This window comes from Mustela lutreola, chromosome 14 (genome assembly GCF_030435805.1).
Source record: "Mustela lutreola isolate mMusLut2 chromosome 14, mMusLut2.pri, whole genome shotgun sequence".
In the NCBI taxonomy this organism is placed as follows: Eukaryota; Metazoa; Chordata; class Mammalia; order Carnivora; family Mustelidae; genus Mustela; species Mustela lutreola.
This window is the reverse complement of record NC_081303.1, coordinates 1,448,528-1,474,083: the sequence shown is the minus strand read 5'-3', so window position 1 is coordinate 1,474,083 and position 25,556 is coordinate 1,448,528. Positions and strand designations below refer to the sequence as shown.

The 25,556-nt window shown below is 54.3% G+C and overlaps 2 protein-coding genes and 1 long non-coding RNA gene across 6 annotated transcripts in view; 1 reads left to right on the top strand and 2 right to left on the bottom strand.

The window, feature by feature from the left end:
* The window catches only part of NME7 (NME/NM23 family member 7), a 276,360-nt gene extending 274,642 nt beyond the window's left edge, over positions 1-1,718 (top strand). For all 3 annotated transcript variants that reach the window (XM_059145681.1, XM_059145682.1, XM_059145684.1), the window contains one exon: positions 1,435-1,718. Coding sequence is in view for 1 of the 3 variants with exons in the window: in XM_059145682.1 (XP_059001665.1) it covers positions 1,435-1,473 (39 nt within the window). In the remaining 2 variants the exon portion in view is untranslated. The remainder of the gene's footprint in view (positions 1-1,434) is intronic.
* Positions 1,532-25,041, bottom strand: ATP1B1 (ATPase Na+/K+ transporting subunit beta 1). Of its 2 annotated transcripts, XM_059145676.1 has the most exons (6): positions 23,357-23,548; positions 18,922-19,050; positions 7,841-7,996; positions 5,796-5,980; positions 4,111-4,191; positions 1,532-3,001 (listed from the first exon to the last, which is right to left on the bottom strand). In XM_059145676.1, the coding sequence occupies exons 1-6, from the start codon at positions 23,451-23,453 to the stop codon at positions 2,738-2,740; spliced, it is 912 nt and encodes a 303-aa protein (XP_059001659.1). In that variant the 5' UTR covers positions 23,454-23,548; the 3' UTR covers positions 1,532-2,737. The 2 variants fall into 2 exon arrangements, 1 of the variants encoding a protein (XP_059001659.1); XR_009347369.1 differs by lacking the exons at positions 1,532-3,001; positions 4,111-4,191; positions 5,796-5,980 and adding an exon at positions 24,669-25,041 and having other exon boundaries at positions 7,843-7,996; positions 23,357-24,330.
* On the bottom strand, positions 15,519-18,914 carry LOC131814614 (uncharacterized). The gene is made up of 2 exons (XR_009347371.1): positions 18,626-18,914; positions 15,519-17,145 (listed from the first exon to the last, which is right to left on the bottom strand). It is a non-coding gene; the product is annotated as an uncharacterized LOC131814614 (long non-coding RNA).
* Positions 25,042-25,556: the final 515 nt, after the last annotated feature.

Sequence of the window (25,556 nt, the reverse complement as noted above, 5' to 3'; positions counted from 1 at the left end):
AAACTGGTGAGGTGAGAAGAGACAGAACCCACGAGTGCACAGAGCTCGCGACCCAAACACAGTGTATGTCGTACGAGAAGGCGCGCTGCGGAGGTCTGAGTGTTCTCGTCACCCGCGGTCTGTCCCCAACAGGCAGTCAGCAACACCTACCGAGTCAGGGAATACAACCCCCAGCCCAGTCACCCGGCGGGGATGTCACCTGTCGTCAGGCAAGCCAGGTGGGGGTTTGCGGGTGGGGACTGGCTTGGGGGAGGCAAGATTTGGGCAGAATCTTGAGGTGACCTCACGCTCGCCCATGCACGACCACGTGCACGGGGGCTGACACGTGAGGGCACCGGATTGAGTGTGACTGAGGTCGTGACCTTAGCCTAAAAACAGCAAACTACCTCCCCAGCCGCAGCATGTGTTCCCAGACCTAAAGCCATCTCTCTTGTTCTATAAAGTCCCCACCTTTCAGCTGGACAGACACCCTAGAAAATGAGTTGTTGGAGCAAGAGAAACGTCTTCTCTTGCAGGAGCGACACCTCCTATTTCTAGACGCGTGGGTGCGGCGCCGGCATTGCCGGGGCGGCCGCAGGGTCTCCCCGCGAACACGGGCTCCCCAGACCGCTGCAGCGAAGCTGTGGCGTCGCTTCCACAGTCCCCCGTGCTGGTTCTGTCGTCGTTAAAGGGAATCCCAGCTCCTCCGGTGCTGAGCTGCCGTCGCACGGTTTGCTGGTCTGGAGACAGCCTGGTCTCTGGTGATGCTTTTCCAGAATAAAGCAGGCGAGCAGCTCGGCGGGAGCAGGAAGAGCCGTTGCCCTGGGTCCACTCTGCCGCCCCACACGGGGTGCGGGCCTCGGGCACGGTGGCTCCGCGGCTGGGTCAGGGGGAGGCATGATCACCCCAGAGGGGTCTCTTGGGGGCGCCGAGGACTGGGAGGCTCTGCTCACGCTCTGGCCACGCAGCCTTTGTGACAGGCCTCGCTCCCAGCACCGGGACACAGCACTCCAGCGTGGCCCTTTCCCACGTGGGTTCTGGGATCCCAACCCTACACTCACTCACACAACGGTGCTCCTCAGAAAGCTCAGTCTGTGTCACCACAAAGGCTGAGGTTGCAGCATGGCCAAGTACGAACCGCAAACCAAAGGCAAGGTATGAACCTTAACGGACCCTAACCTCAGACCTACCCTCGTGTGTTAACTGAACCGCAGACACCCCAGTGAAGCACTAGCAGGGGCCAAAGCTGCGGGTCTTCTAAAGTAAGCACAGTCCGCACCATAGAATCCTTTTAAACTTCACCTTTGAACCAAAACCTCATGGAGCCCCTGCCTCAGATGAACCTAGTTGTCTCTTTGGGAAGGGATGTGCTCTGGGCTCAGCTCCTGACCTCTCCAGTGAGAAAGGCTGAATTTCCAGTGAACTAACGAACTCCTTTATCTGTCTGTGACGCAGGTCCAGTACTTCTTCAAGATCCTGGACAACTCGGAGTAGAGAAAAGCAAAGAAGTCACAGCCGGAGCAGTAGGACAAGAGTGAGTCACACACGTGCGGAGTGTGTTCATTCTTTTATTGTCCGTTGTTTGAACCTGACCGCATACAAGATCAAGAAGAGCACTGTACTCCTGGCAATTATTGTACATGTTAGAACATGGATTTTGCAGACAACATTTAACACCAGTCTAGGGGGTACTGCATTGCTTTTTATAAAGTCCAAAATAAAGATTTATTTTCAAACAAGTGACTTTGGTTTATTTCATACATTACACTTTTTTCTTGCAGAAAAAAATAAAATTGTACAACTGCATAAATATAAAATTCTTCCACCATGAAAATGGTTAAAACATTCATAAAGACACAGCACCAGCATGTGATGCCTCCAGAGAAAGGAATAAAAGGAAAATAAAAGAAAATGTAAAGCAAATGAATTAGGCCCATCACCAGCCCAAGTGACAGGCAATCCAGATCCCATCACCAGCCCAAGTGACAGGCGACCCAGATCTCATACACAGCTTCAGATCGTACTGGAGGACAAGGGAAGAGAGGTCAAGACGGCATTCGATACAAAGCACAACACAACCCATCACCTTTTTGTGTTTTTCTGTAGTGTCACTTAAAATTTAAAGGGCAGTTCCCCCATGACAGCCCACCCCCTCCCCCAGCCCCAGGAAAGAAAACAACAACAAAACTAAAAGTAAAGACCCAACACCACAGGAGAAGACTATGGAGTGTGTTAAAAATGCTCATCGATGGGCCATTAGTTTTTGAAAGAGCCAAACTGAAAAGAAAAAAAAAGTACCATGCCAGTTTTATTCCCATTGAATATTTACACCTTGGACAGCAAACCTTGCTCACATACAGTAGAAAACAGATGCGATAAACATGGCTTGAGAAATGACCAGAGTGTGCACCTACAGAACTGTACATCACATCAGATCCACAAGGCAGCAATACTCAGGGGCCGGAAACACTGCTTACTACGAGTCAGTTATGGAATCATAATTTACAGTAAAAATGGGCACGTCCCAAGGCTCAATTTTTATTTTTTTCTTTTGTCATTTACAGTAGAATAAATATTTTGTTGCTATTGCTACACTTTAAATTTACATTCTAACCTATTAAATGCAGAAAGCTAGTGTAAAGCATATAGATTAAGTGTAGGTCCCATACGTATGACAGTTTATTCAAGACTAGTAGGTTTTTGTTTTTTGTATCTTTTAACTTTTTAAATGGCTAGTGGGAAAGATTTGTGCTTGTGATCAGCTCTTAACTTCAATTTTTACATCAAAGCGTCCCTGATAACGGTCTTTCTCACTGTACCCAATGTTCTCACCGTACGCCTTACACTCGACACGGATTTCAGTGTCCATGGTGAGGTTGGTGAACTGCACGGCCAGCAGTGGCTGCAGGTACTTGGGCTGGAGCAGCTTGCCGTAGTAGGGGTAATACTGCAGGGGAAAGCCGGGGTAGCCGCCCAGGCCAAAATACTCCACGTTCCCAACTTTATCCTTGTCTTCGTCTCGCTGAAAACCAGAGAGAAAGGAGATTTTAGTGGCTGGCAGCCTGGGTCACTTCCCGCGGGACCGCCCAGGCTCTCCATCCCATGGGACCGCCTGTGCACCGCTGCTGCAGGAGACCATCGGCCCCCGACACGGCCGCTCGGAGTTGCCCCAGAGGCAGCTGCACCCCAACTGTGGGAGGACACACGCTTGTCCCTCCCTGGCCGCCATGGGAAGTGGTCATCAGAGGAAACTCTTCACGTTACACAGGTGAAGGGCAGCGAAGGTCAGCCAAGCATTTCCGCAAAGCCAGCACACCCAGAAAGGCACCTGCCGCTGAAGCCAAACCCACGGGTGCTGGGCCCCTGAGTGGTCCTTGGGCGACGTTTGCTCCGATCATCTAACCACTTGCCTCTCACTTCCTTGCGTCCATTTCAGTGCTTGGCATATGTGAAACCAGCACCGTGTAGGGATTCCCTTTAGTCGGCCCTCTCCGGAACGAGCCGTTAGGACCCTATTTTTAGGTCTAAAGGGAACATGTACTACTACCACTCTTTCATTATTTCTTATTTTTGAAAGAAAAGCCAAAAACTGGGGCACCTGGGTGGCTCAGTCATTAAGCGTCTGCCTTCAGCTCCGGTCGTGATCCCGGAGTCCGGGGATGGAGCCCACATCGGGCCCCCTGCTCCGCGGGAGGCCTGCTTCTCCCTCTCCCACTCCCCCTGCTTGCCGCGCCACCTCTCCTGGACTCTCTTTCAAATAAATAACAACAAAAAACCTTAAGTAAAAAAAAAAAAATTAAAAGAAAAGCCAAAAACACATTTTTCAATGTGAACTTGTCAAAAAAAAAAAAAAAAAAACTGGCCTTAAATCTTGAGCAGGCCGTGGGCTGGCGAAGCGCGCTGGGCTGGAGTCCCCCCAGTTCTGGAAACCGACGGTCCTGCTAAGGCGCCTTCGTGCTCCGGGGAGCACCGCACGCGGGGCGGCGCCGCCGGAGCCACGTTCCTCCTGCCCCGGTCACGCGTTCCTCTAACCGCGGCGGCGCCCGCACGTGTGCGTGCACGTGCACGCGCGCACACACACGCACACGCGCGCGCACGCGCCCCCGCCCCCGCCCCGCCGCGGCCCCTCACCTTGCCCGCGCACTGGACCGGCAGGACGTAGGGGCTGTACTTGAGCGCCGGGTAGGCCTCCAGGGACTCGTTCTTGGGCGGCTGCGGGAAGAGCGCACGGTCAGGTGGGTCCGGCCCCGCGCCCTCCCGCGCACGCAGCCCGCCGGTCGCACCCACAGGCCCCGCTGCTCGCGGAAGCGCAACCCAGGAGCCGCGCACCGGACGGTGCGACAACGAGTGAGCCCCGGCCCGAGAGCGGGGGCGGCACCGTGGACGGACGAGTCGTGGACGTTTCTGTCCCACAAGCCGGACTTGCTTCCGCGGGGAAGCGACCCTCCGGGGACCCGGGGCGGGGCCGGGGGGGCCCGGGGTGAGGACTCGGAGCGGGACCGGACGGGACCCGCAGGACCAGCCCCGGGGGCAGGCGGGGGACGAGGAGCGCTCGGTCCGAGGAGGAGCCACCGCCACCTCGAGGGACTCAGCGGACACCGGACCGTCGTCCTCCGAGTGCCCGGCGTCCCGCCGTCCACCTCCGTCGGACCCTAAGCCCGCGGCCCGCAGGGCCGTCCTGTCGCCTGCCCGCGGGTCCCCGTCCGCCCGCGCGCCCGGCTCGGCCTCGGCTTCCCGGACGGGGTCGGGCCTCCGCCGGCTCAGCTGGAACTTCTGGCCGCGGCGCCACGTCCCCGGGTCACAAGCGGCGGGAGCCGAGCGGGGCGCCCGCAGACGGTGACCCCAGGCCCGGGTTCGGGGAGGCGCCGAGCTCGGGGGCCCGTGCGGTGCGCCACGTCTCCACGGAAGACCCGACGGCGACGGCCGTGTGCGGGTCCCGGCCTCGGGGAGGCGACGGCTCACCCGCCGGAGGAGACCCCGGACGCGGCGCCGCGCAAGCAGCTGCCCACGGTCCCTCCTGCGGTCGCTCCCGGGCAGCGCAGCGCGAGGACCAGGAGGCGCCGTCGGGCCAGCGCGTGGCTCGCGGCTCCCAGCTGCCGCCGCTCGGGCGCGGGAACACGCGACGCCAACACCGCGCTTCCCGGGGCTCGGCCGGGGCCCGGGGCGGCGCGCATGAACTCGTCGTCCGTCAAAAACCAACAAAACCCCGTGTCTTCAGATGGCCAGACCGTTCTTTAAAAGCTACTCTTGGGCTCCAGGAGAACCAAAACCTGAGCCTGTACACGCAGGTAGTTCTGAGACTTGAAAATACCTTTTTCTAGGTTTACCGTCAAAGGGTTCCCGTTCTAGAGTGACATCATGGAAGCGTTAAGAACAGAGGGACCGCTCGGGGCTCGGTTGGTTAAGCGGCTGCCTTCGGCTCGGGTCAGGATCCTGGAGTCCAGGATCGAGGCCCACATCGGGCTCCCTGCCCGGGAGGAGCCTGCTTCTCCCTCGGACCCTCCCCTCTCACGCTCTCTCTCAAATAAATAAAATATTAAAAATAAATAAATTTTTTAAAAAAAGAACAGAGGCGCCGGACTTACTCAAGACTGTGGCTCTGCCTCTCAGAATTCCTCTTGAGAAAAGGACATTAATGACCTAACTGTCCCGGTCCCCCAGGCCGATGCAGACGTCTCTGCTGTTCCTCTGCTGAATGGGTTCGAAGTGATCACCGAGTTTACTCTGAACCTTTACAGACTGGCCTCATGCCCATCCGCTACCTCACCCGAAGGAGAAAGGCTCCTCCACAGTCTAGGGTTTAAAGCATGACTTACCTTAGGTTTGAAGCCCAGAACTCGGTTCAGCTTTATTAGGACGCAGGGTTTGCCCTCTTTGTAGCCGTAGGTTTCATCATTTATTCCAGAGCAATTTCCCAACCACTCGAGCTTGAACCTGCAGACTTTTCGCTCTCCTCGTTCATTGTTAAATTCTCCGCGTTCTTTGATTTCGCTGGGCACATCTGGAAACAGAAAGCACGGTTTTCGCTGTGGAGCCACAGTGCCCTGGGCGCCACCGAGACAGGAAAGGGAGCCTCCTTCCAGCCTGTCCCAAGCCCATGCTGCTCTGTGTCCAGAGCGAGGGTTTCCCGCAAACCACCTCCGGTTCCCTTGCGGACAGCAACATGGGGCTGTACCCCAGGCGATGGCTGCTGTATGACCCCACCCGGGGCTTCCAGGTACCAGAGGATCCACACATGATGTCTGGTCCAGAGCCATATTTCTCTTCCCTTACATAACGGGTTACTCGGTGACGTAGAAGACAGAGCGGAAACTGGCCGCCCGTCGTGAGCAGCCTCATTGACACGGGTCAGCTCCGGCTGAGCTCATTAACAGGGACGTTGTGATTAGAAGGCAAATTAAAAGGACTGTCAATAATTTTCAGAACTGGCAGGTTTTTGGTCAGAATTGCCTGGCCATTGCTAGGCCACGGTCTCTGCCACTAATAAGCCTCTTAAACAGAATAAAGAAAGAACTATCTTTTTCCTTTTCAGCCACCATTCAGGATTTGAAATTTTTCTTATTTTTTGTCTTTTCAAGCTATGACTTCTTGCAAACATTTGTTCAACCAAAAAATATTGTAGTATTCTTGATCCATACCTCATAACAAAGCCAGAGAGAGAATACAAGAAATAGAGAATTCAAGGTTAATACAAAGCACCCTGCAGGAAACTGAGGCAAATACCATAATTTTTATATATATCTAAGGTCACAAAATAACTATTTTCCCTTTAAATGGTAAAGGGCCTCCATTCAGTTCATCTCCAGGAAAGCAATTCACCCTAATGATCTTTCATACAAGCCTTTAATTATTGCAAAAATGAAAACCTCATTGAAATCCTAATGAAAAATCTTAGGAAACAAATTGAGGGTTGCTGGGGGTGGGGGGGAGGGAGAGGGTGGCTGGGTGATGGACACTGGGGAGGGCATGTGCTATGGTGAGTGCTGTGAATTATGTAGGCCTGATGAATCATAGACCTGTGCCCCTGAAGCAAATAATACATTATATGTTAATAAAAAATTAAAATAAATAAAAATTAAAAAAATAAACTACTCTTTTCAGAATGACCTAAAATTGCAATCACCCCATATTATGATCAAGCAAACAGGGCCATGTGATGAACTGGTGTCGGTAAATGCTTGAACTGAGTTGGAAAGCCTGAGGTCACCTCGTTACTCAGACATCTTGTCTCAGCAGGTCTGGAAACATGGTTGGATGGCGCACGAGGACGGAGATGTGTGTTCCCATCAGCGTTAATACACCCAAGAGCCACCTTTCCTTTACCGTTCCTTACTGAGATGCTCAGCGGCCTGGGACACAGTTCACTGTCCCTCCAGCCGAGGGCAGGAAGGCTCTGCCCTGGCCAGAAGTCCTGCTTCCTCCGTATCAGCGTAGCTGACGATGCCAAGGAGCAGTACTAGTGAGAGAAAGGCCCTACACACTCTTCCACAGAAGGGGGCAGGGGCACGGGGAACAGAAATCGGGAAATGTAAACGGTTGTAGTTTCCAAAAATCAGTGGAGAACCGTAGCAGTAACTGTGGTCTTTGAGTGTGAGTGGTAAAAGGCAAATGTGTCCAGGAGTGTTTTAAAGCAAGACACTTTTCAAATGCACATAACTGTAATACTTGAGGCTACTTTGTTTCTTCCATCAGATGCAAGCCTGAATCAGTCTTCTTGCTTTAAAACAAAATGAAAACTGTCTTCTCAATATGGCCAGACTTCAATCAATTATTTCAAGAGGATTTTTCCATCATTAAACAACAGATAGAAATGGGAAATAAGAATTAACCAGCCACAGACATCCAAAATGAGTCTACTTACTGCCACAATCTTCAAAAATCATTTCATCCTTCTGGGCCGAATCTTTGTACTTCTCCAGGAACCTAACTATGTTGAGCACATACGCCTCATAGCTCTTGGGGTCGTTAGGGCGAAAGGAGATTTCGGTCTTTTGGATCTGAGGAATCTGTGTTAACCCTAGACCAGACAGAAAGAGTAACACGGAAAATCGTTAGTGGGAAGGTGTCAACCAAGATCATTCAAGCGCGTTCTCCACGTACCAACATGTTTCACCAATCCCACCTACTAAAAAGAAGGTTAAATTCTTGCTTCTCCTGTGAAGTCACTTCTCTGGCATTTAGATTAAGTACCTAAGTGCCAGTGACAGTGTCTTACTATCATATAACATCTTTTTTATCCGGCAACGCTTCAGGATGGATAGTCCCCATTTTATGAATGAAAATTCTTGCACAGAAAGGTTAAGTGCTTGGCCCAAGGTCACAGAGGAAATAGCGGAACCAAAATTTCAACCCATGTGTACTCCAAAGCCTGTTATCTTCCCAGTACGTCCATATGCTCATATTCAAACAAACCACGTAGCTAGCCAGCATTTCTCGCCGGTGGCCTTCCTTTCCCTAACCGCGTATAAGCCTTTGAGCACAGAGGCCTTTTCTACTTTTGGAACGGGCTGACGACCATTCCAAACTCTACCAGACTCAAGGCTACTCAACAGAGACATTCTTTTGGATCTGGAACCCCAACTGGATGGAATGGGATTTATGCAGTTACCGTTCCTGCTTTCATTCTAGAAGCAAGTCAAGGGTCAGCCAGTATAAAACTCAAAGTATGACTACCTTGGATTTTCACTCTTTAATCAGCAGTTTAGATTCTTTAATTTTCATATGCCTCTATCACCACAAGATTTCCTGGCTAGGATTTGCCCACCACACAGCACTACACAGGTACGCCGGCAGAGGCCTGACCATGGCCTTCTAGTCTCGGATGCTAGGTAAGACCCAAGTTGCCTGGTTACATTTAAATTTCAGATAAACCATGAATCAATTTTTATAGAAGTATGTCCCGTGTAATACTTAGATGTATTTCTGTAAAAACCAACTCGTGGTCTATCTGACAGCTAAATTTAATTAGGTGTCTTGTATTTTATTTGCTAAATTGCACAACCCTATTCTAATCCCCACCCCATTCCAGATGCACCCACTTTGTGTCAGGCACAGAAGGCGGCTCACGCCCAGGGCCCTTTGCCTTCAGCAAGGGGCGCATTAAACCCGCTGCCCCGTGGGCCCCACCCCAGACCTGCCAAGTCAGAACAACTACTGACGGGAGTCGAGAATCTCCACATTAATGAGCTTGAAGGGTTCCCTGAGCACTCCGGTTTGAAAACCAGTGCTCTGGTGGGCCAGAAGCTGCAATTAGCAATAATGATGCCAACATGATGAAGACATGGACATAAAAATCAGGCTCGGGGTGGGGCTGGGCTCAATGGCAGCTTTTCTCTAGTGATTAAGGATGGCTCTGAGCTTCAAACATGGTTAAACAACGTAAGCAGCCCAGCTCAGGGGGCTCGATGGGCGAGTTCTGCGGCGCTGGCTGTTCCCTAGAAGGGAGAAGATGGGGGTGAGGACAAGGAATGGGAGGGCCTGGAGCCAGGCAGAGGGGCTGCCCCAGAAGCACGACTTCCCGGGTGACCCGGAGAATCCTCGGAGACAGGATCACACAGGAGCTGAGGAATCCAAGGGAAGAAAGCGTCAGTGAGGACGAAGAGGAGCCACGGAAAGGGGAGCTAGCGGGATCTGCACTTACAAAAATCATCAGTTAAAAATAAACAAGGTTAGTACTATTAAAAGTATTTCTTAGATGCTCACTAACCCTAGAAAATTGTACGACTAAAGCAATTTAAGTATAGCCTGAACAATCTTTTTCTACATTTAAGTTAGAAAATTGGCATCGTGACCATTTGTAGCACAAGGAGACCATAAATAAAAATGACAGACACCTGTGAAAATGAAACAAAAGTGAGAACTTTCCACTGGGATTTCATGCTTGAGAAAGTATGGAAAACAGCCTCCCCCCCCACCCCGAAATGGGGAAGGCCAAGGGGGCCAGGCAGGGGTGCATTCCTGGTTTGACTTAGAAACGAGATGTTTAAGTCAAGGTGACACGCCTGGACCTGTGAAGGGCAGGGGAAGGCTCCAGGCCAGAGTCTCACAGAACCCAGGAGGACAGGCTGTTTTCCTAGAACACCCCGGGAATCGGCAGAGAACGGAGCCTGACGGGCAACCACACAACGTCTACATGTGCGGCGTGAGCGGGGCGTGAGCGGGGCGTCCGGGCTCGGGGAGGAGGCAGGAGGCGGCCGCAGAGCCGGGCAAGAGCAAACCCGGTCCTCAGGAAGCAGGACGCGCGCTCGCCAGCCTTCCAGAAGCGGCCACCCTCGGGGACGGCGGTACCATCAGCGGCGATTGTGCTACAGTCCCTCAGCAGAGCGGGCGACACGGCCAAAACCAAAATGCTAGCAAAGGGTCAGCGAGCCCGGGCGAGATCCAGAGAGCCTCACCCAGTGAGTTTAAAAGACGAAGGTGAACCTAGAAGGTCAGGTTAGAGGAACACGGCGGGACCTCAACCTCAAGGTGAGTGTCCGGCTTCAGCTGTCCGGGGGCGCCTCCCGAATTCTCTCTCCCCGCAGCCGGCCGAGGACCCAGCTGCCAGCTGCCATCTCCCAGACTGGGTGACGTGCTCCTCAGACTCTCCCAGAGCAAAAGGGACAGCGGGAAGAGGAGGTGGCATTATGCAGTGCTTTTCACTCCCTCAAGCTACCAAGTCCAAGTTCTCTGCTATTAAAAGTGGCTGGGTGACATGTGTGAGACCCCAAAGCATAAGCATCCCTGAGTCAGGCATGTGGGTTCTTATGAGTATGGGTCCTTCGGGAGCCTGAGAACTGTGGCCCGAGCTGAGCTCCCGCCCACCCAGAGACCAACACCAGATTCCCGTCAGCAAGTGCCTCTACGGTTAAGAACCTGAGTTATGGAAACAGTAGGCATTATTACTGCACACACAACGGTGCCACTGGCCTAGGGAATCTCTACACAGTTGGCCTCACGTCTCTCTAGATTGGGCAAAGAAGAAATAATGAAAACCAAGTAACGGAATCACACCAATTTCTGCCTGAGAGCCCGAAGCCCCTCAGTAAGGACGGCTCACAGCCCAAGGCGCACGGAGCCTGTACGTTACCACGGGAGAGAAACGCAGCTCGAAGATGCCTGGAGAATCGTGACTGTGTTCTGTGCAGAGAAGCATTAGAAAGTGAGAGACCGAGAAACCAAAAGTAAAAGAGACAGCTAAGCCCAGGGTCTTAGAACCCTCGGACTTGCTGAGCTGGATTAGACCTTGAGCCAAGGCCACTACCATGTCCTTTCCACTTGAAGTGAAGCAGAACGCTGGGAGAGGGAGCCCCGGAATGACAGACCAACCCCCGGAAGGTCAGCCGTGCCTTCCTATCTGCTGAAGTTTAACACTGGGGTCTCTGAAGGATCTTGCAGGTGTAGCTACAATAAGTCTTCATGACCCTCCTTTTAAGACACCCAACTTCTGGTCCCAAGATGGCTTCCAGAAAAAGCAGCATGCGTGGTTTGTGTTCCAGGCTTGGCATCAGCTCCTCTCTCTAAACCCTCACCTACGGAGCACATACACACATAAATACCGAGGAACCACCCCAATGTCGGGTTTGGGCACAGCCCCCCCCCACCCCCCCAGTGAGCACATCTGCTCTCCCCGCCCATGTCTGGGCAAGGTCTCACTCCATCCCCCACCAACTCTGCCTCCCCTTTTCTTCATCCAGAGCCTTCTGGCCTGAGAAGTTCTCTTCCTGGAAACTCTCAGAGATCAATCCCCTTGCTTGTTCTGCTCAGGATCACCGTAATTAGGAAAGTTCTCAGATGAGATCTTCTCCAAGCCATTAGGAAAATTCCTCTCTTCAAAAGTAGTTTCCCTAAAGCAATTAGATACATTCGAGAGGCAGACGAAGGACCCTTGATCTGATCATTTACTTCCATTATCAGACTCACAGGAAAAGACAGAAAGGAATGGGATCAGATGTGGAAACTTTATTATCCGGAGGCCACACAGATTTCTGCAACTGTGACACTCTTCCAGGGCTATACAAATCCCACCTTGGGGACTGGCACCCTCACCAGTTGTGTTCACATGGGACTAGATACAATCAGCTAGTTCCTCTCTACGCTGTCCACTCTGTAAAGCTGTGGGTCAGGATTTAGACAAGGATGAGCTTTCTTTCCAGTGGTAACTCCCAGAGGCCAAAGATAGCAGAACACCCAATCACCGGCTTGTGGTCTCAAGTTATATTCCAGGAAACAGATATAACCTTTTGCCTCGCCAGTGTTCTGAACTTGAACTGACATTCACCAGGCCGAGTTCTACACAGCTTTGCCCTAATAGGGCCATTTGCCTTAAATTACGTTTCACTTATTATTTAAGAAAACCACCTAAGCAGGCTGAAATCCTAACCTGGATATGTGACATTTTAGTACTGGGTTTGTATGAGGACGTCATCTTTACAGAGGATTTGGAATAAAAGAGAACAAAACAAAAACCTCTTCGGCTTTGCAGTTGCTTCTTATAGTTACATTTGACTTTCCTTGGTCCTTGGTCCCCCATCTCTTGAGAAACAAAGGAGGAAAACACTCAATTTCTGGCTTTAGTCGGCATTCGTAGCAGGAGGGGGAACCAGGAGGGGGAACCAGCCAGTAAACCAGGAAGGGAAAAAGACAGGGAAAGCTTTTCACTAAGAAATACATTGTGTCCAATTGGGTTTACAATGTAGCAAGTTTAAAATTCCTCAATTTGTGAGTCTGAAGTATTGAAACCAGAACATGGCCATTGTAACCTTGTAACGGTTACTCAGCTGAATCCCAAAGCACAGCTGCTTGTTCGTCATTTAATACACCCCCCAAGTCCCTAGGCCAAATTCTCTAAGTAGGCATCATTTTCCACAGAAACCTCCAGGAGGGCACCCATGATGACTAAGAAGGGCACCCAAGGCAAAGAAACACAAATGTCGGCATGCACACAGCACCCCATACCACGGATCTCCTGCACAGTCCACGTTGCAAAGTAATTTGCAATTAAAAACATTTGGAGGTATGATTTTATAGAACCTCATACACATCTGTGTGTACAGAGATACACATATACACCGTGCGTGCGCATGCACACGCGCGCGCGCACACACACACACACACACACACAAAACTTTCCCCCTTTAAGTGCCACTAAGATATCTAGGAGTTTTTGTTTTTAATTATTTTATCTCTGCAAGAATAGGATCGATTTACCTCACAAATATAGGGAGAGCACAGGAAAAAAAAGCGCCTCTGTGCTTTCTGGAAAGAAGCAGGGGTTTTGCCTCACCTTGGGCTGTAGGCTCAGCTTTTGAGGAACTGCTGGGTTTTCTCCTTGGTCTAGCTGATGTTTCCATACACGACCCCCGGTGTATGGAAATCTCTCCTGTCTGAGCTAAACACCACATGCTTTGGCTGAAGGCCCTTCCCTGTTTTTGGAATAGCCTTCGTCACCATCATCAGACTTTGATCTACAGTGCTGTATTCATTTTCAGGTGAGCAGACAGATCATAATTTGGTTCAGGGGATCAATCTCAGAGGTCCCCTAATTTCACAGGGACCTATCTTTAGATATTTTCCTACAGCTCATAATTACGCTTATTCCTGATAAAAGATACCACTTTTACAATGGGAAAAGACAAGCAAACGGCCCAACCCTGCCATTTTACATTAAGCTTTTCTGTTAAATGGAAGGACAACCATATATAGTAGATACGGAACATAACATTTGCTAAGCGATCGATAACCTCATACATATTCGATAATGTCTCTTCGTGCATGTGTGGGAGAAGCATAGCTTTTCCAGCCAGATGCCACTAGATGACAGACATCCCTATTCTCCATCTCCTCAGCTTCTCTCTAGTCCTGCTGTGTCAGACGGGCCATGCGGTGGGCTGATCGCTAGAATAAGCACACGGAGAAGCCACAGGCATCAGGGCCCCATCCATCGCCACCACAGCACACGGAGGCTGGCACGCCGATGCTCCTTGTACGACAGAGACCTCTCAAAGAAGCTTCCCAGATTCAGCATTTCCCCCATTACCCTCCATGCGTGGAATCTGTTACCCAGTCCCAGGTGTCAGAGGCCTCTGCTCTGCTCATTCACCACAAAAGAGCCCCCAGAGTAAGACTCATTTTTCTGGGGCCCCAGGAACATCGCGAAGTTAATCATGAGGCTTCCTGTGTCCCCAAGAGCTAACTGATTAGTTTTATCTTGGTCTTTACAAAGGAATAAATAGCCACATGGGCTGGTGAGCTGCTGACGCCACACAGTGGGGCTGGCGCTCTCTGAAGAAGGAGAAAATCCCAACAGCAACCAGGGCCCAGGGCGAGCCCAACAAGAGCCACGGAGTCTGGGAGTAAGCTGGCAGGAGTCCTCTGAGGCTGGGGAGGGAGGAGGAGGGGAATGTGGGAGGCAGCAGGCCTGGGGAGCACTGAGCCTTCAGCACGTCTGCTCCGAGTGCAAATCAGAGGGAGCTAATGGAAACAGAAAAGGAAAACAAAAGCAAAAACAAAAACACCCAACGGGCACTTTGAAATAACAATCCCTCCAGTCTAGAAGGAAGCCCAACGTTTCCAATTTTCTCTTTGAAATGGGAGAGTGATGCAAGCGATGGTTTGAGAATCGAGGCACCCGAGACAGATGTAAGAATTCTGCTCAAGGGGCGCCCGGGGGGCTCAGTGGGTTAAAGCCTCTGCCTTCGGCTTGGGTCATGATCCCAGGGTCCTGGAATCGAGCCCTGCATTGGACTCTCTGCTCGTGGCAAGCCTGCTTCCTCCTCGCTCTCTGCCTGTCTCTCTGCCTACTTGTGATCTCTGTCAAATAAGTAAAACCTTTAAAAAAAAAAAAAAAGAATTAAAAAAAAAAAAAGAATTTTGCTTAATTCCGCCGAGATTCGAACTGCAACGCCTCGTACCCTAACAGAAGACAGGATACTCCCTCGCACAGGCAAGAGGATACCAGAGCTGCCGGTGCTGCAGCCGCCGGCCAGGCTGCACCCACCCTCCCTCCTCAAGTCTGGTTTCCATGGCAGCACAATCACGAGCTTTTTTTTTTTTTTTTTTTTTTTTTTTAATTTTAGAGCAAGCGAGCAGGGGAAGGGCAGGGCAGGGAGAGGGAGGGAGTCTCAAGCAGGTGCCGCGCTGGGCGTGCAGCAGGACTGGGGCTCGACCTCACGACCCGAGCAGAGACGAAGTCAGACGCTCTGAGGGCACGAAGCTCTGAGCGGGCGTCCTGCCGACGCAGTGCCAGCTTCCCTTCGGGACAGAACCCAGAGCAACACGCGACTCAGGAGCAAGGACAGGGGCGCACTCAGAGTGGCTCAGCAGAAAGGGAGGCGGCTGGCATCTCCCCGGGCGCCACTGATGCGCACGGACCATGCTGTCACCCCCCTGGGGCTCAGCGATGGCAGCCGGGGAGGGCAGCGCCCCCCTCCAGGTCCAGCCCTGAGCAGGCGGGAGATGTGGCTGCTGGGCCTTCCCGAGGAGGGTCCGCCACGGAGCGGGGCCTGGCGCGGCCGACCAGGCCCGTGTGGGTGTGTTCACGGGACAGACTGCGCGACAAACACGGTGTCACTCACATTTATTTAAAATTATCTTCAAGCGTGTTTCCTAATCTAGCTTCTCCCAAATGCTTTCCGTGGTGAAGCCAAGAGGCTGTTCACATTGTGAACAACCGCCGAGTGTGCAAGCGGCCCTGCTCTGCCGTCCAAAGCTCCCCGTCCAGAAACACGGGATTCAGTCCCGGGAACCGAACCGCGCCTTCCGATGCAAGAAGAGAGGTGGCTGCTGACAGCCCCACTCTGCCTCATGCCTTTAGCTTGGCCACTCTCCGCTCCCACCCACCTCCCATCCCGTGACGTCCGCACAGCACTGCGCCCATTCTGCAGACAGGACAACGGAGGCCTCGCACGGTCCGCCGGGCACGGACAGCGCAGACCACGTCCAGCTCCCGCCTGCTCAGGTGGCTTCATGGTGGACACGCGTGCAGTGGCTCACAAGCCTGGGGCTTTCATATTCACATTAAACCACGTCACACAGCCAACCAAGCATCCATGACCCCCAGACAGAACGATTTGTCGGTTTCTGTCACAGTGGAGGTGCTGGCCCTGTGCCCTCAGGGCTGCAGGGTGACCTGTGCCATCGTCCGAGAGCCACGGGGACTCTGTCAGGAAGATGACGGCCCCCAATGCCACCAGTACTCAGGCCCATAAACTGCTCCTTAGGCTGTGTTTCTCCCCCTCAAATTTCCCTTCCATTTTGTGACTCAGTCCGTTCACGGAGACCGTCCTGTTCAGCCCACCTGCCTACCCAGTACCACAGACAGATAAACCCGAACGGACTGCACAACCACCGCTGTTCGATGTGGACACCTTTGCACACACTGCTCCGCCGAGATCTAGCTACCAGATGTGCAAAACGCAGTCCACCCCCGGTCAGGCCGGGTCTGTACCCGCGCCCGCAGTTCAGTTCTAACAGCATCACCGAACCTTCCACTCGGGAGCTTCATCTGAGACATGCAAGTCCCCCCGCCCCCGGCCACTCGCAAACGTGGAAGCTTGGAGACACGACGTGCAGTGGCCGAGGTGTTCCTCCAGAGTGTGCTCGGTCCGCAGAGAGAGGGCACGGCTCACCCACGTTCTTGACAGACCACAAGAGCGAGGGCCCAGTGAGGGGCCTTCAGAGCATCTAGGGACTGTCCCGGGCTGCATTTCATGGCTCTGCTCACCTGACCCCCCTGCTCCAAGGCCACCAGCTTTTCAAGTGACAGTCATGTCCCTTGGGAGGGCAAGAGCAAAGGGACCCTGCCCAGACTCTCCTGGCAAGGTGGCGGACAAGGGGAGGAGGAGAAAGAGACATAAGGAAGACAAAGAACCCAGGCGCTGAGGAGGCGCTTCTCCTGCGACTCGGACTGAAGCAGGAGCACATACTTCCACGATGAGACACCAGCATTCCTCTGAGAAGCGACGGTTTGTCAGGTCAGTCCAACGGCTAAGGACACTACATATAGGGACTGAGAATGTGTCTTTTAGGAAGGGGAGGGAGGCTGGGAGAGGGGGCGGGCAGGGCTGAGCACCTCCACCAGGAAGTTCTGGGCAAGGTCACTGGCAAGTCCCCACTTAAAAGGTCTGGCACTTCAGCCTTTTCTTTTCTTTTTTTAGCCTTTTCTCTTGGAAAGTAGAATTGCCCTTTCTGCAAAGAACACGAAGAAAATTTTTACTTTTATTAAAGGCTGACCCCCACAAGTTTGGAGAGACAAGCAGCCCTGCTTCACATCTAGGAAGTTAAATGCTTGACTCTTCAGTCACCCTTGGCTTCGAGCATAAAAATTTTTTTGATGCGGCATCATGATTCAAGAACAGCTTTTCAATGGCTGAACAAGAGGAAAATAAAGATGGACACAAACGTGATGACGTCTATCACACCACCTCCAAAATCTAACAGGAGAGGACACGCCAGGCTTCACGGTCACAAAGCCAGCGTCCAGTCTGTTTACTCAAGGTGCCGCACGCTCTGCGCACGCCCAGAGTTTCTGCTTCAGCCTTCCCAGAGACCCACCTCTTTGGGAAACTACTTGCTGGAAACTGTGGATCATTAACCAGGTTGAAGTTGTTTTATATACTTACATGTTTGTTTTCTTCCCACCGTTTCCAAAATCCCCTAGATCTAAATTTATCTGGCAATGCCCAGGGTTTCCTTACAGTGGAGGACCATGGGGCCTGGGGCCAGGGAACCATGTTCACCACCTCCGTACTCTGAAGATTTTCCTCCGGGTCTCTCACACCGGGGCCAGGAAATAGAGCAAGCTTGCGAAAAGCGGCCACACTTGAGTGAGGCTGCCGGCCCAGTGCCTGTGGTCAGGGCTGCTCAGTACCGTGGTCAGGGCTGCTCAGTGCCATGAAGACGGCCTCAAGATTGTCACCTAAATACAGCTGTTACTAAACCACTGCCAGGGAAAGTGGAGAGGGGACACGTCATCACCACCCCCAGTGGCAGTCTCAAGGTCATTCATAATGCAGGAACCCGAACCTTATGCAACATCTCCTGTCTCTGGGTCCTCCTGACAATGAATTTTACAAGAGCCAGTGACCACGACCAGGTCGACGGCCCTTCTGTCGGCCTCAGGCGTTAAGGGCAGTGGGCTCTCCCTGGGGGCTCAGTGACCGGAATGGACACACACAGCTATGCACGAGGTGCACGTCACTCAATAGTGACAGATCACAGCTGGGCGCTCGTGTGGCATTTTCTTCCTCCTGGGGTGACCGCTCTTGATCATCCAAGTTTTCAGAGCTCAAAGAGACCGCGGAACTACAAAATGGGTCTAGAAAGCCGACAGGGGAGAGTCCTACGAAGCCAGTGGGCACGAATGCTGAGACAGGAGAAGCTGCTGCCGCTGGTGGAGGTTAAACTAAGCCGCGTCAGCAGCCGGTGGGAGAGCGGACTCCTGAAGCCACGGCTCCTCTCCTGTGAGTAATCGGCCATGTCAGAGCTTCTCATCATCCCTAAAAATAACTTCATCTCTCAAAACAGGAGCTGAAGTGGCTCTTTTTTTTTTTTTTTAAAGGATTTGCTTGAGTCACAGGCCCCCTGAGAAAGTGAAAGATGTGCCTGAGCTGGAACAGCCCTGTGGCGACCCCACTAAGCAACCCCCTGGGCAGTGAGGGCGCCTCACCGCGAGTCACAGGCTGGTGGGTGCCGGCTCAGGCGCGGGGGAGACCAGGGCTCTTCGCCCTCGCTGCAGAGCTGTGACGACAAGACATCTGCAGCGCCCGGGGGCCCGCAATGCAGGCAGGAGAGCCGCCGCCCTCGTGAGCAGGTCCCGCTTCTCCTATGAAAACGGGCTCCATCTAATCCTGCATTACAGGCAGTTCTCAGAAAAGTGGCTTTTTTTTCTTTTTTTTTTTTTTGAGTGAAAAAGTGACACCCGTTTTACCTCCGAGGAACTGAACATGTTCACCCTCCTGTTACCTGGGGGGGCCACGCGGTCCTGGTAGGTGGGCTTGAACTCGCTGATGGTGAGCAGCATCACCTGGATGGTCCCGATGAAGATGCCAGCCAGGCAGCCGTAGAATATCACGTAGAACAGGAGGATCTTAACTGCAAGGGGCATAGACAGAAACAGAAGGCTGTGACCCAGGCACACTCTGGAACGAAAGGCTCATCTTCCCAGAGACCAAGGGGCTTCCTTCCTGGCCTCCCCTCCAGCCTGTCTGCAGAGCCTCCTTTGCCAGCCCCGACCCAGAGCGTGACCACATGCCTGCATGATGGGGTAAAATCAGAGACGGGCAGTTCCCTGTTACAGTGTGTGACTCTGTGTGTGTGTGTGTGTGTGTGTGTGTGTGTGTGTTGGGGCTAGGTAAGGGTAAGAGGAATGTTCGTCTAGAACAAACATTATTTATAGGACATAATTTCACTGCCTAAGTAAAAAAATTTTCATGAAGATCACCAATAAAATCTAGGGCCATGTTAGTGGGCTTATGCAACGCATCGCACATCTGACAAAACACTCCCCTAGAGGCAGGTTTTCTTGCCTTGTTGGTCCCCTGATATGTCAGTACTACATACAGGCTAAGCTCTGCTGCTTCTCCAAACGTTAGGATGCCCGCGAGATTTTATGCTGGGCCAGAGCAACGAATGTCGAGAAACCCCAGGAAGCTCTTCAGCTCCTTTCTATCGCAAACCGCCCCCAAACCCGTGACATGTATTAGACACTGAGCACACACTGGGTTTTCCTTCGGGGGCACCAAACAAGGGCAAAACAAAGGGAAATCTTGTAGTCAAAATGACAGGCATGTTTTTCTTTCATCTTCTGACTGGACGCAGAATACGGACTGGCTTGATGAGCTGTAGCACCCCCCCACCCCCCCCACCCCCCGCCCCCTACAGCTAGCTGGAAAGCAGGACGTCAGCTGAGCTGGCTACAAAAGCAAAAAACACAAAAAGCTAAGCACCACAAAGCACAGGGACGGGAATGAGGCTATCAGTTACTGGTTTACGAGGATTATCTCCCCGATTAGCCGCATAGTAACAGGCTGTACTAGGCATCGCCCTGCAGCCCGGTGCCAGCCAACAATTCCCAGTGAACCCAAGAACGGGAGCAAGTGAACCGTATGGTTATCGAGTCTGAAACAGGACTGCACGAAGGAGACTTAGGGTTACTTCTAAAAAGCTCCAGATTGCATGCAGTAAATGCTGGGGTCCTGGGGGTAAAAAGTGCAGAACAAAAGAACGCTGACACGCAGGGTCCTGGTGCATGGTGGAGGGACAGAGGGAGAGGGGGTGGCAGGAAGTAGCCAGATTGCCTTTGGCAAGCATTTAAGAGCCCAGCTTTCCAATCAGCAAATACATGGTTCAGGGAAACCATGCTATAAATGCTAGTAAAACAAGCCAAATGCACATAAGACCAAAATGCTTAATCATAACCGTTTTCTTCCCCTATCCAGAAAAAAAAGAAGAAGAAGAAAGAAAAAAGCCAGGCCAGGAGCCAAAGATAAGGAAAAATGAGAGACTGCAGAATCCAGAACCACAGCTGCCCAGCTCAATCAATCACTGCCTCCCAGCAGGCCAAGGGTTAACTGCCGCATTCTGTATCCAAGTAGCAGCAAGGCTGTGACGTCAAGAGATCTGGAAAATTTTTCCAGTGAAGGCTCCTAAGAGGTGCGAGAGTTGGTGGTAGAACACGGTGAGAAAGGAACTGTTGTAACCTGTTTTTTGTGCACCCCCCACCTTGTCTCGGTTCTGAGCTTAACCACACTTGGCTCCTCCTAACAACCAGGGCATTTTTATACTCACTCCTTGGACTTCAGATACCTAATTCTAACAGCTTAAGAAAGGACATAATTGAGGCGATAATTGAAAATACAAACAGAGCAGTGGAAAAATCAGTCCTTTCGCAAGCATGCTGATTAAAGCTGAATGAGACACAGCCTTTCCATTCTGCCTGACACCATAGCCTAAGAGAAGTGAGGGATTTTTCTCTTTTGCTTCAAGGTGTTCCTTAGCAAAATCTCCCCAGTGACAGCTGAGAGGTCAGCTGGTTAGAGGACTGTGAACTAAGCCAGACCTGTGCACTGGGCTCACCAACACAGATCACCAGGGGCTGCTCAAAGAAGAAAGCTAGACAAATTGTACCAACCAGCCAAGGTGGCACAGAGGATAAATTTAGAGGCCTTTTTTTTTTTTTTTTTTTTTGTATTCTTCAGCAATTTTTCTTCCTTTAAAAAAATGCAAGTAATATGGAGGTTTTCCAGTTAGAAAAAAAAGTGAGTACCCTTCAAAAAGGGTCACAGGCAAAAGGAAAGACTGGCCTCCTGGCCCAGCAGTAACCCTAACAGACATCTACCAACGCCTGCATTAACTCAATGCGGAGCGGATACCACAGGTGATTTGCATGCTGCCATTTCTCCAGCAGGTGACAGGCAAGGCTCCTGCGTCCATCTTGGTGAAAACCTACCTATAAGCAAAACCGAGCCAAGGGCAACCTGCCCTCGTCCCAAGGGCATCCATGTTGGGCCCAGCGCTGGAAAGGGAGCATTTCCCCTTCGGGAGACAGCAATTGCTACCAGTGTCTCTGCTCAGAGAGGGTGTCGTTTCTTACGTTGCCAGAGAAGAGCAGACAAATGAGCTCAAAGCAAAACCTGAATTGTGAGCCCAGCACCTGCACCTTGGGAAAGAGAAGCAACCAGACAAGCACACCCATCCTGATGTCCGCGTTCATTAATCCGTGTCTTCAGACCTTGCTGAATGTGGTATCAAGACATCAATATTAACACACACGCGTGCCTTCTCTCACATACGGAGGTGCTGCCCCATTACATGTCTTCCTATACTGCCTTACCTTCTAAAGCAAATATTATTCTGGAATTGGAATGAGGAAAGAAACCTATTTTATGAGAGGGGGAAACACCAGAGGACAAATTTGACAATATGCCTGGAAGCGAGGTAGCCCCAGGCCCATAACAAGGCTAGGACCAGATCACCCAGGCTGGAGCCTCCTGTGCATCTGGTTGCAGGGGGCCGTTCGGCAGCGCACCCCCCAGGCTTCACTCAAGTTATGAGGAGCTGCCAGGAGATCACCCTGGCCAGGGGCTGTTCACCCTACACACACCCGAGTTCTTCAGGTTTTCCTTTCCGTGGTGAGAAAACTGAGAGCTACCTTTATGCAGAAACTACAGCAGGAACCATACTGAATAACACAGGCTCCCCAAAATAAAAAAAAAATATAAAATACGAGCCAAAAGCCATCACTTGAAAGACCTACATTTAATGCGATTCAGGAATACCTATGCTTTCCTGTAATACCTTGGAATGCTATTTCACCTTGACTAACCTTGAAGTGTGATGCATTTTTAACCCTTTATTTTCCAATCAAAAGAGACCCACTAAGGGCTGCATTTTTTTTCTCTGCAAAAATCATATATGCTAGCTTCCTCCAATTCAAAATGTCAGCCAAGCCTTGTTTCCCTGACTCATTCTGCTGTGATGGCCACAGATCCTCCCCGTCAGGAATACTGCATCGGCCTCTGGCCAGCACTCCCCCCATGGCTGCAGTGGCAGCGCTAGCCGCGGTGGTGATGATGATGGTGAGGAGGACATGGGGGGGGGGGGGCAGTGATGCAGGAGGGGGAGTTCCCTTCTCTGCCTTCCGCAGTCACGACTCCTACAGATGTGCCTACAACGGTGCCCTTCAAAATGACCTTTAAAAAAAAATGTCACCCTTCCGGCGAAAGGAGGCGGAAAACAAGGTATCTGACTTTCAACGAGGGAAAACACATCCCATCCAGCCAAGCAACAGGCGGCCCGAACCCGCAGGTGAGCTGCATCCAGCTTTATGCCGTTTGTTTCTGCGACTGACCGTCTCTGCCGTCCAGCCAAGCTCCGTGCTCCGCATCTGTGTGCAGCCGCGGAAACACCGGACCTCACCCCGCTCCCGGGCCTCCTGGGCCCCCCGTAAGGGCTCCAGGGGAGGTCACTGGGGGAGTCTGACGGAGCGGGGAACACTGCGCTGTGCGTGGATCCCGCCACCCCCGCCCCGGCCTTTGGAGGGACATTTGGGCCAGAAAGGACCGGAACACACAACGTCGCCCGCGTCCGACCCGACCACCCCCACGAGGTTCTCTCGCAGCCTCACACCGCAGTGGTCAGGGCTCGGGCAGGGCTGCAGGGAGCGGCGCGTCTCGTCTCCCGCCGCCGACCGTTCCCGGGGGAAGGGCTCGAGCGATGCTCGGACCCACCGCAAAGGAGCCGGACGAGACCCGCGCGCGCACCCCGGGGCGCCGCAGTCCGCACCCGCCGCGCCCGCGGCCGACCCCGCTCCGTGCCCGGCGGCCGGGGCTCGCGGAGCGCCGCGCGGGTGCGGGGCCGGCCCGAGCGCGGCGAGCGCGGGCGCGGCGCCCCCACTTACACCAGCTGCCGCCGGTCCTGCCCAGAAACTCCTTCTTCTCCGAGTTCCAGATGAACTTCTTCCAGCCGCCCTCCTCCTTGGCTTTCCCGCGGGCCATGGCGGCGGCTCGGCGGCGGCCGCGGCGCTGCGGTGCGGGGTGCGGAGTGCGCGCGTGCTCCGGCGCTGGCGGCCCCGGCCCGGCTCCCCGCGGGCTGCTCCGGCCGCTGCGCTGCGGCTCTCCGAGTGCCCGACGCGCGCCGGCGGGGCAGAGGCAGGAGCGGGAGGCGGGGGAGGCGGCGGCGGGGCGGGGGCGGAGGGAGGGGCGCGGGCGGGGCGGCTCCGAGCCCCGCACCTAAGGGCGGACGCGCGGCCGCTCGCGGGCTCTGCTCGGTCCGCACGCGCTCGCCTCGCCCTGCGGGTTCGGGCGCGCGGCTGCGGCTGCGGCTGCGGCTGCGGCTGCGGCTGCGGGGCCCCTGGGGCGCTCGCTCGCCCCCGCCTCCGGGGACCTCTGCAGAGCGGCCGGGCAGGAGACGGCGAGGACGGACGGACCGCGCCGCGCCCTCCGCGCCGCCGGGAGCCGAGGAGCTGGCGGAGCGCACGCCCCACCTTTACATATAGCGCGCCCGGGCGGCCCGAGGCCCCGCCCATAGCGGCCCGGATGGCCAATCGCGGGCGGAGGGGGCGGGGCCTAGGGCCCGAAGGGGCGGGCGCGGGGCCGGCACAAAGGAGCCGCGGCGGCGGGAGGGGCGGGCGGGGGGCGGGGGCGCGGCGGCGCGCGCGCAGGCGGCCCCGCGCAGCCCCCTCCGCGCTCGCCGTGGCGCGCAGGCCCTCCTCTGCGGCGGTGCGGGGCGCCGCACCTGCGTCGCGCGGCGCCCTCCGGACGCCCGGGGCCCGCGGCCCGCGGCCCAGCCGCCCCGCCCCGGGCCCCCACCCCGGTCCGCGCGCGGCCGCGCGCCGCCCGTCTCCCTCCGCCGCAGGTCCAGCCCTCGGAGGCCCTGCAGGGGTGGGGGAAGGTCACTCGGGGACGCGTGAGAGTCGGGGAGCCCGCCTCGCCCCGCCCCGCCCCGCCTCTGGGCTGCTGCACCTGCCGCCCCCCGCGCGCTGCCCGCCCCTGCGGCTGCGGATCCGGCCGGTCCGTCTCCAGCCCGGCCCGCCCGCCCGCGCAGGCTCCCCGCCGCCGGCCGCGCTCCCCGGGGGCGGCCCGAGCCGCCTGGAGCGGGACAGTCGCAGACCCACCCAGGGCGGATCCCGCGGTTGGCGGGGCCGGGAGGCCTCCCGCGGGGCCCCCGGTGTCCTCCCTCGGAAACCTGTCGCAGTGCGCGGCGGCTCGCACCGGTCTGCACCGGACGACGGTGTTTGCCCATGACCCAGCCTCTGCGGACTCTCCTGGATGCCCAGTAGGTGGCCGGGATTCTCACCGACCTGCTCTCTGAGGCCCCCTGGGGAGTGCCGACCACAATGCTCTGCTGTAAAACCCCGGAGGCGAAAGAATTTAGGAAGCCCCAGCTCGAATGCCAGGACGTTGAGGGCCAGTCCCCCTCCCATCGCTTGTTCCCTGTCGCTGAAAAGACAGACTCCTTAGTCTCATCTCTCTCCGACCCCCGAGCGGCTTCACACATCCCTCCCAGGGCAGTGGTGACACAGCAGAAATGGGCAGGGGTGCTTCTGCAGTCACTGCAGAAGAGTCCCATCCCCAGAGAACAACGTAGGTCATCCTGGAAAAGGACACTTGCAGGCCCACGCTACGGAGGCTTGTCAGGGCCCCCTTCTGTCTCCAAGGTCAGCCTTGCCGGTCTAAGGACAAGCGCCAACAGCTTTGAAACGAGCCCTTTCCCAATACTCGTTCCCAAGGCCCGCACCCACAAGACTTGGAAAACCTGAAGATCCCTGAAATCCAGAGGAGAAGCACGAGCTGTCCTCCCTGCACCCACTCGAGCCCCAGGACTGCTAGGTGCGGAGCACGCTGACAACAGTGTGGAGACAGGAAGCCACCCCTGCTCTGCGCCTGGCCTGCCCTGTTTATGCCGGGAAAGCCCCAGCTTGGTGGGAGAACGGCAGGCACAGGAGCCCCTGCAGATGCGCTGCCCCTGGTCCCCCCCAGGAGAAGTGACCTCCCGCAGGGGTCTCCAGGAGGAGAGCTCACTGGAAAGGGCCTGTGTTTAGGGAGCGCTCCCTGCGAGCCGGAGGGAGGAAGGCCTGTGGGCGGGATCAGCAAGCAGGG

Bases quoted from the DNA above. Each gene is read 5' to 3' on its own strand.
- ATP1B1 (XM_059145676.1), bottom strand. From the start codon at position 23,453: ATGGCCCGCGGGAAAGCCAAGGAGGAGGGCGGCTGGAAGAAGTTCATC. The intron at 19,051-23,356 runs GTAAGTGGGGGC...TGCCCCTTGCAG, and splicing joins CAGGACCGGCGGCAGCTGGT to TTAAGATCCTCCTGTTCTAC. The intron at 7,997-18,921 runs GTAACAGGAGGG...TGTCTGGTCTAG, and splicing joins GGACCGCGTGGCCCCCCCAG to GGTTAACACAGATTCCTCAG.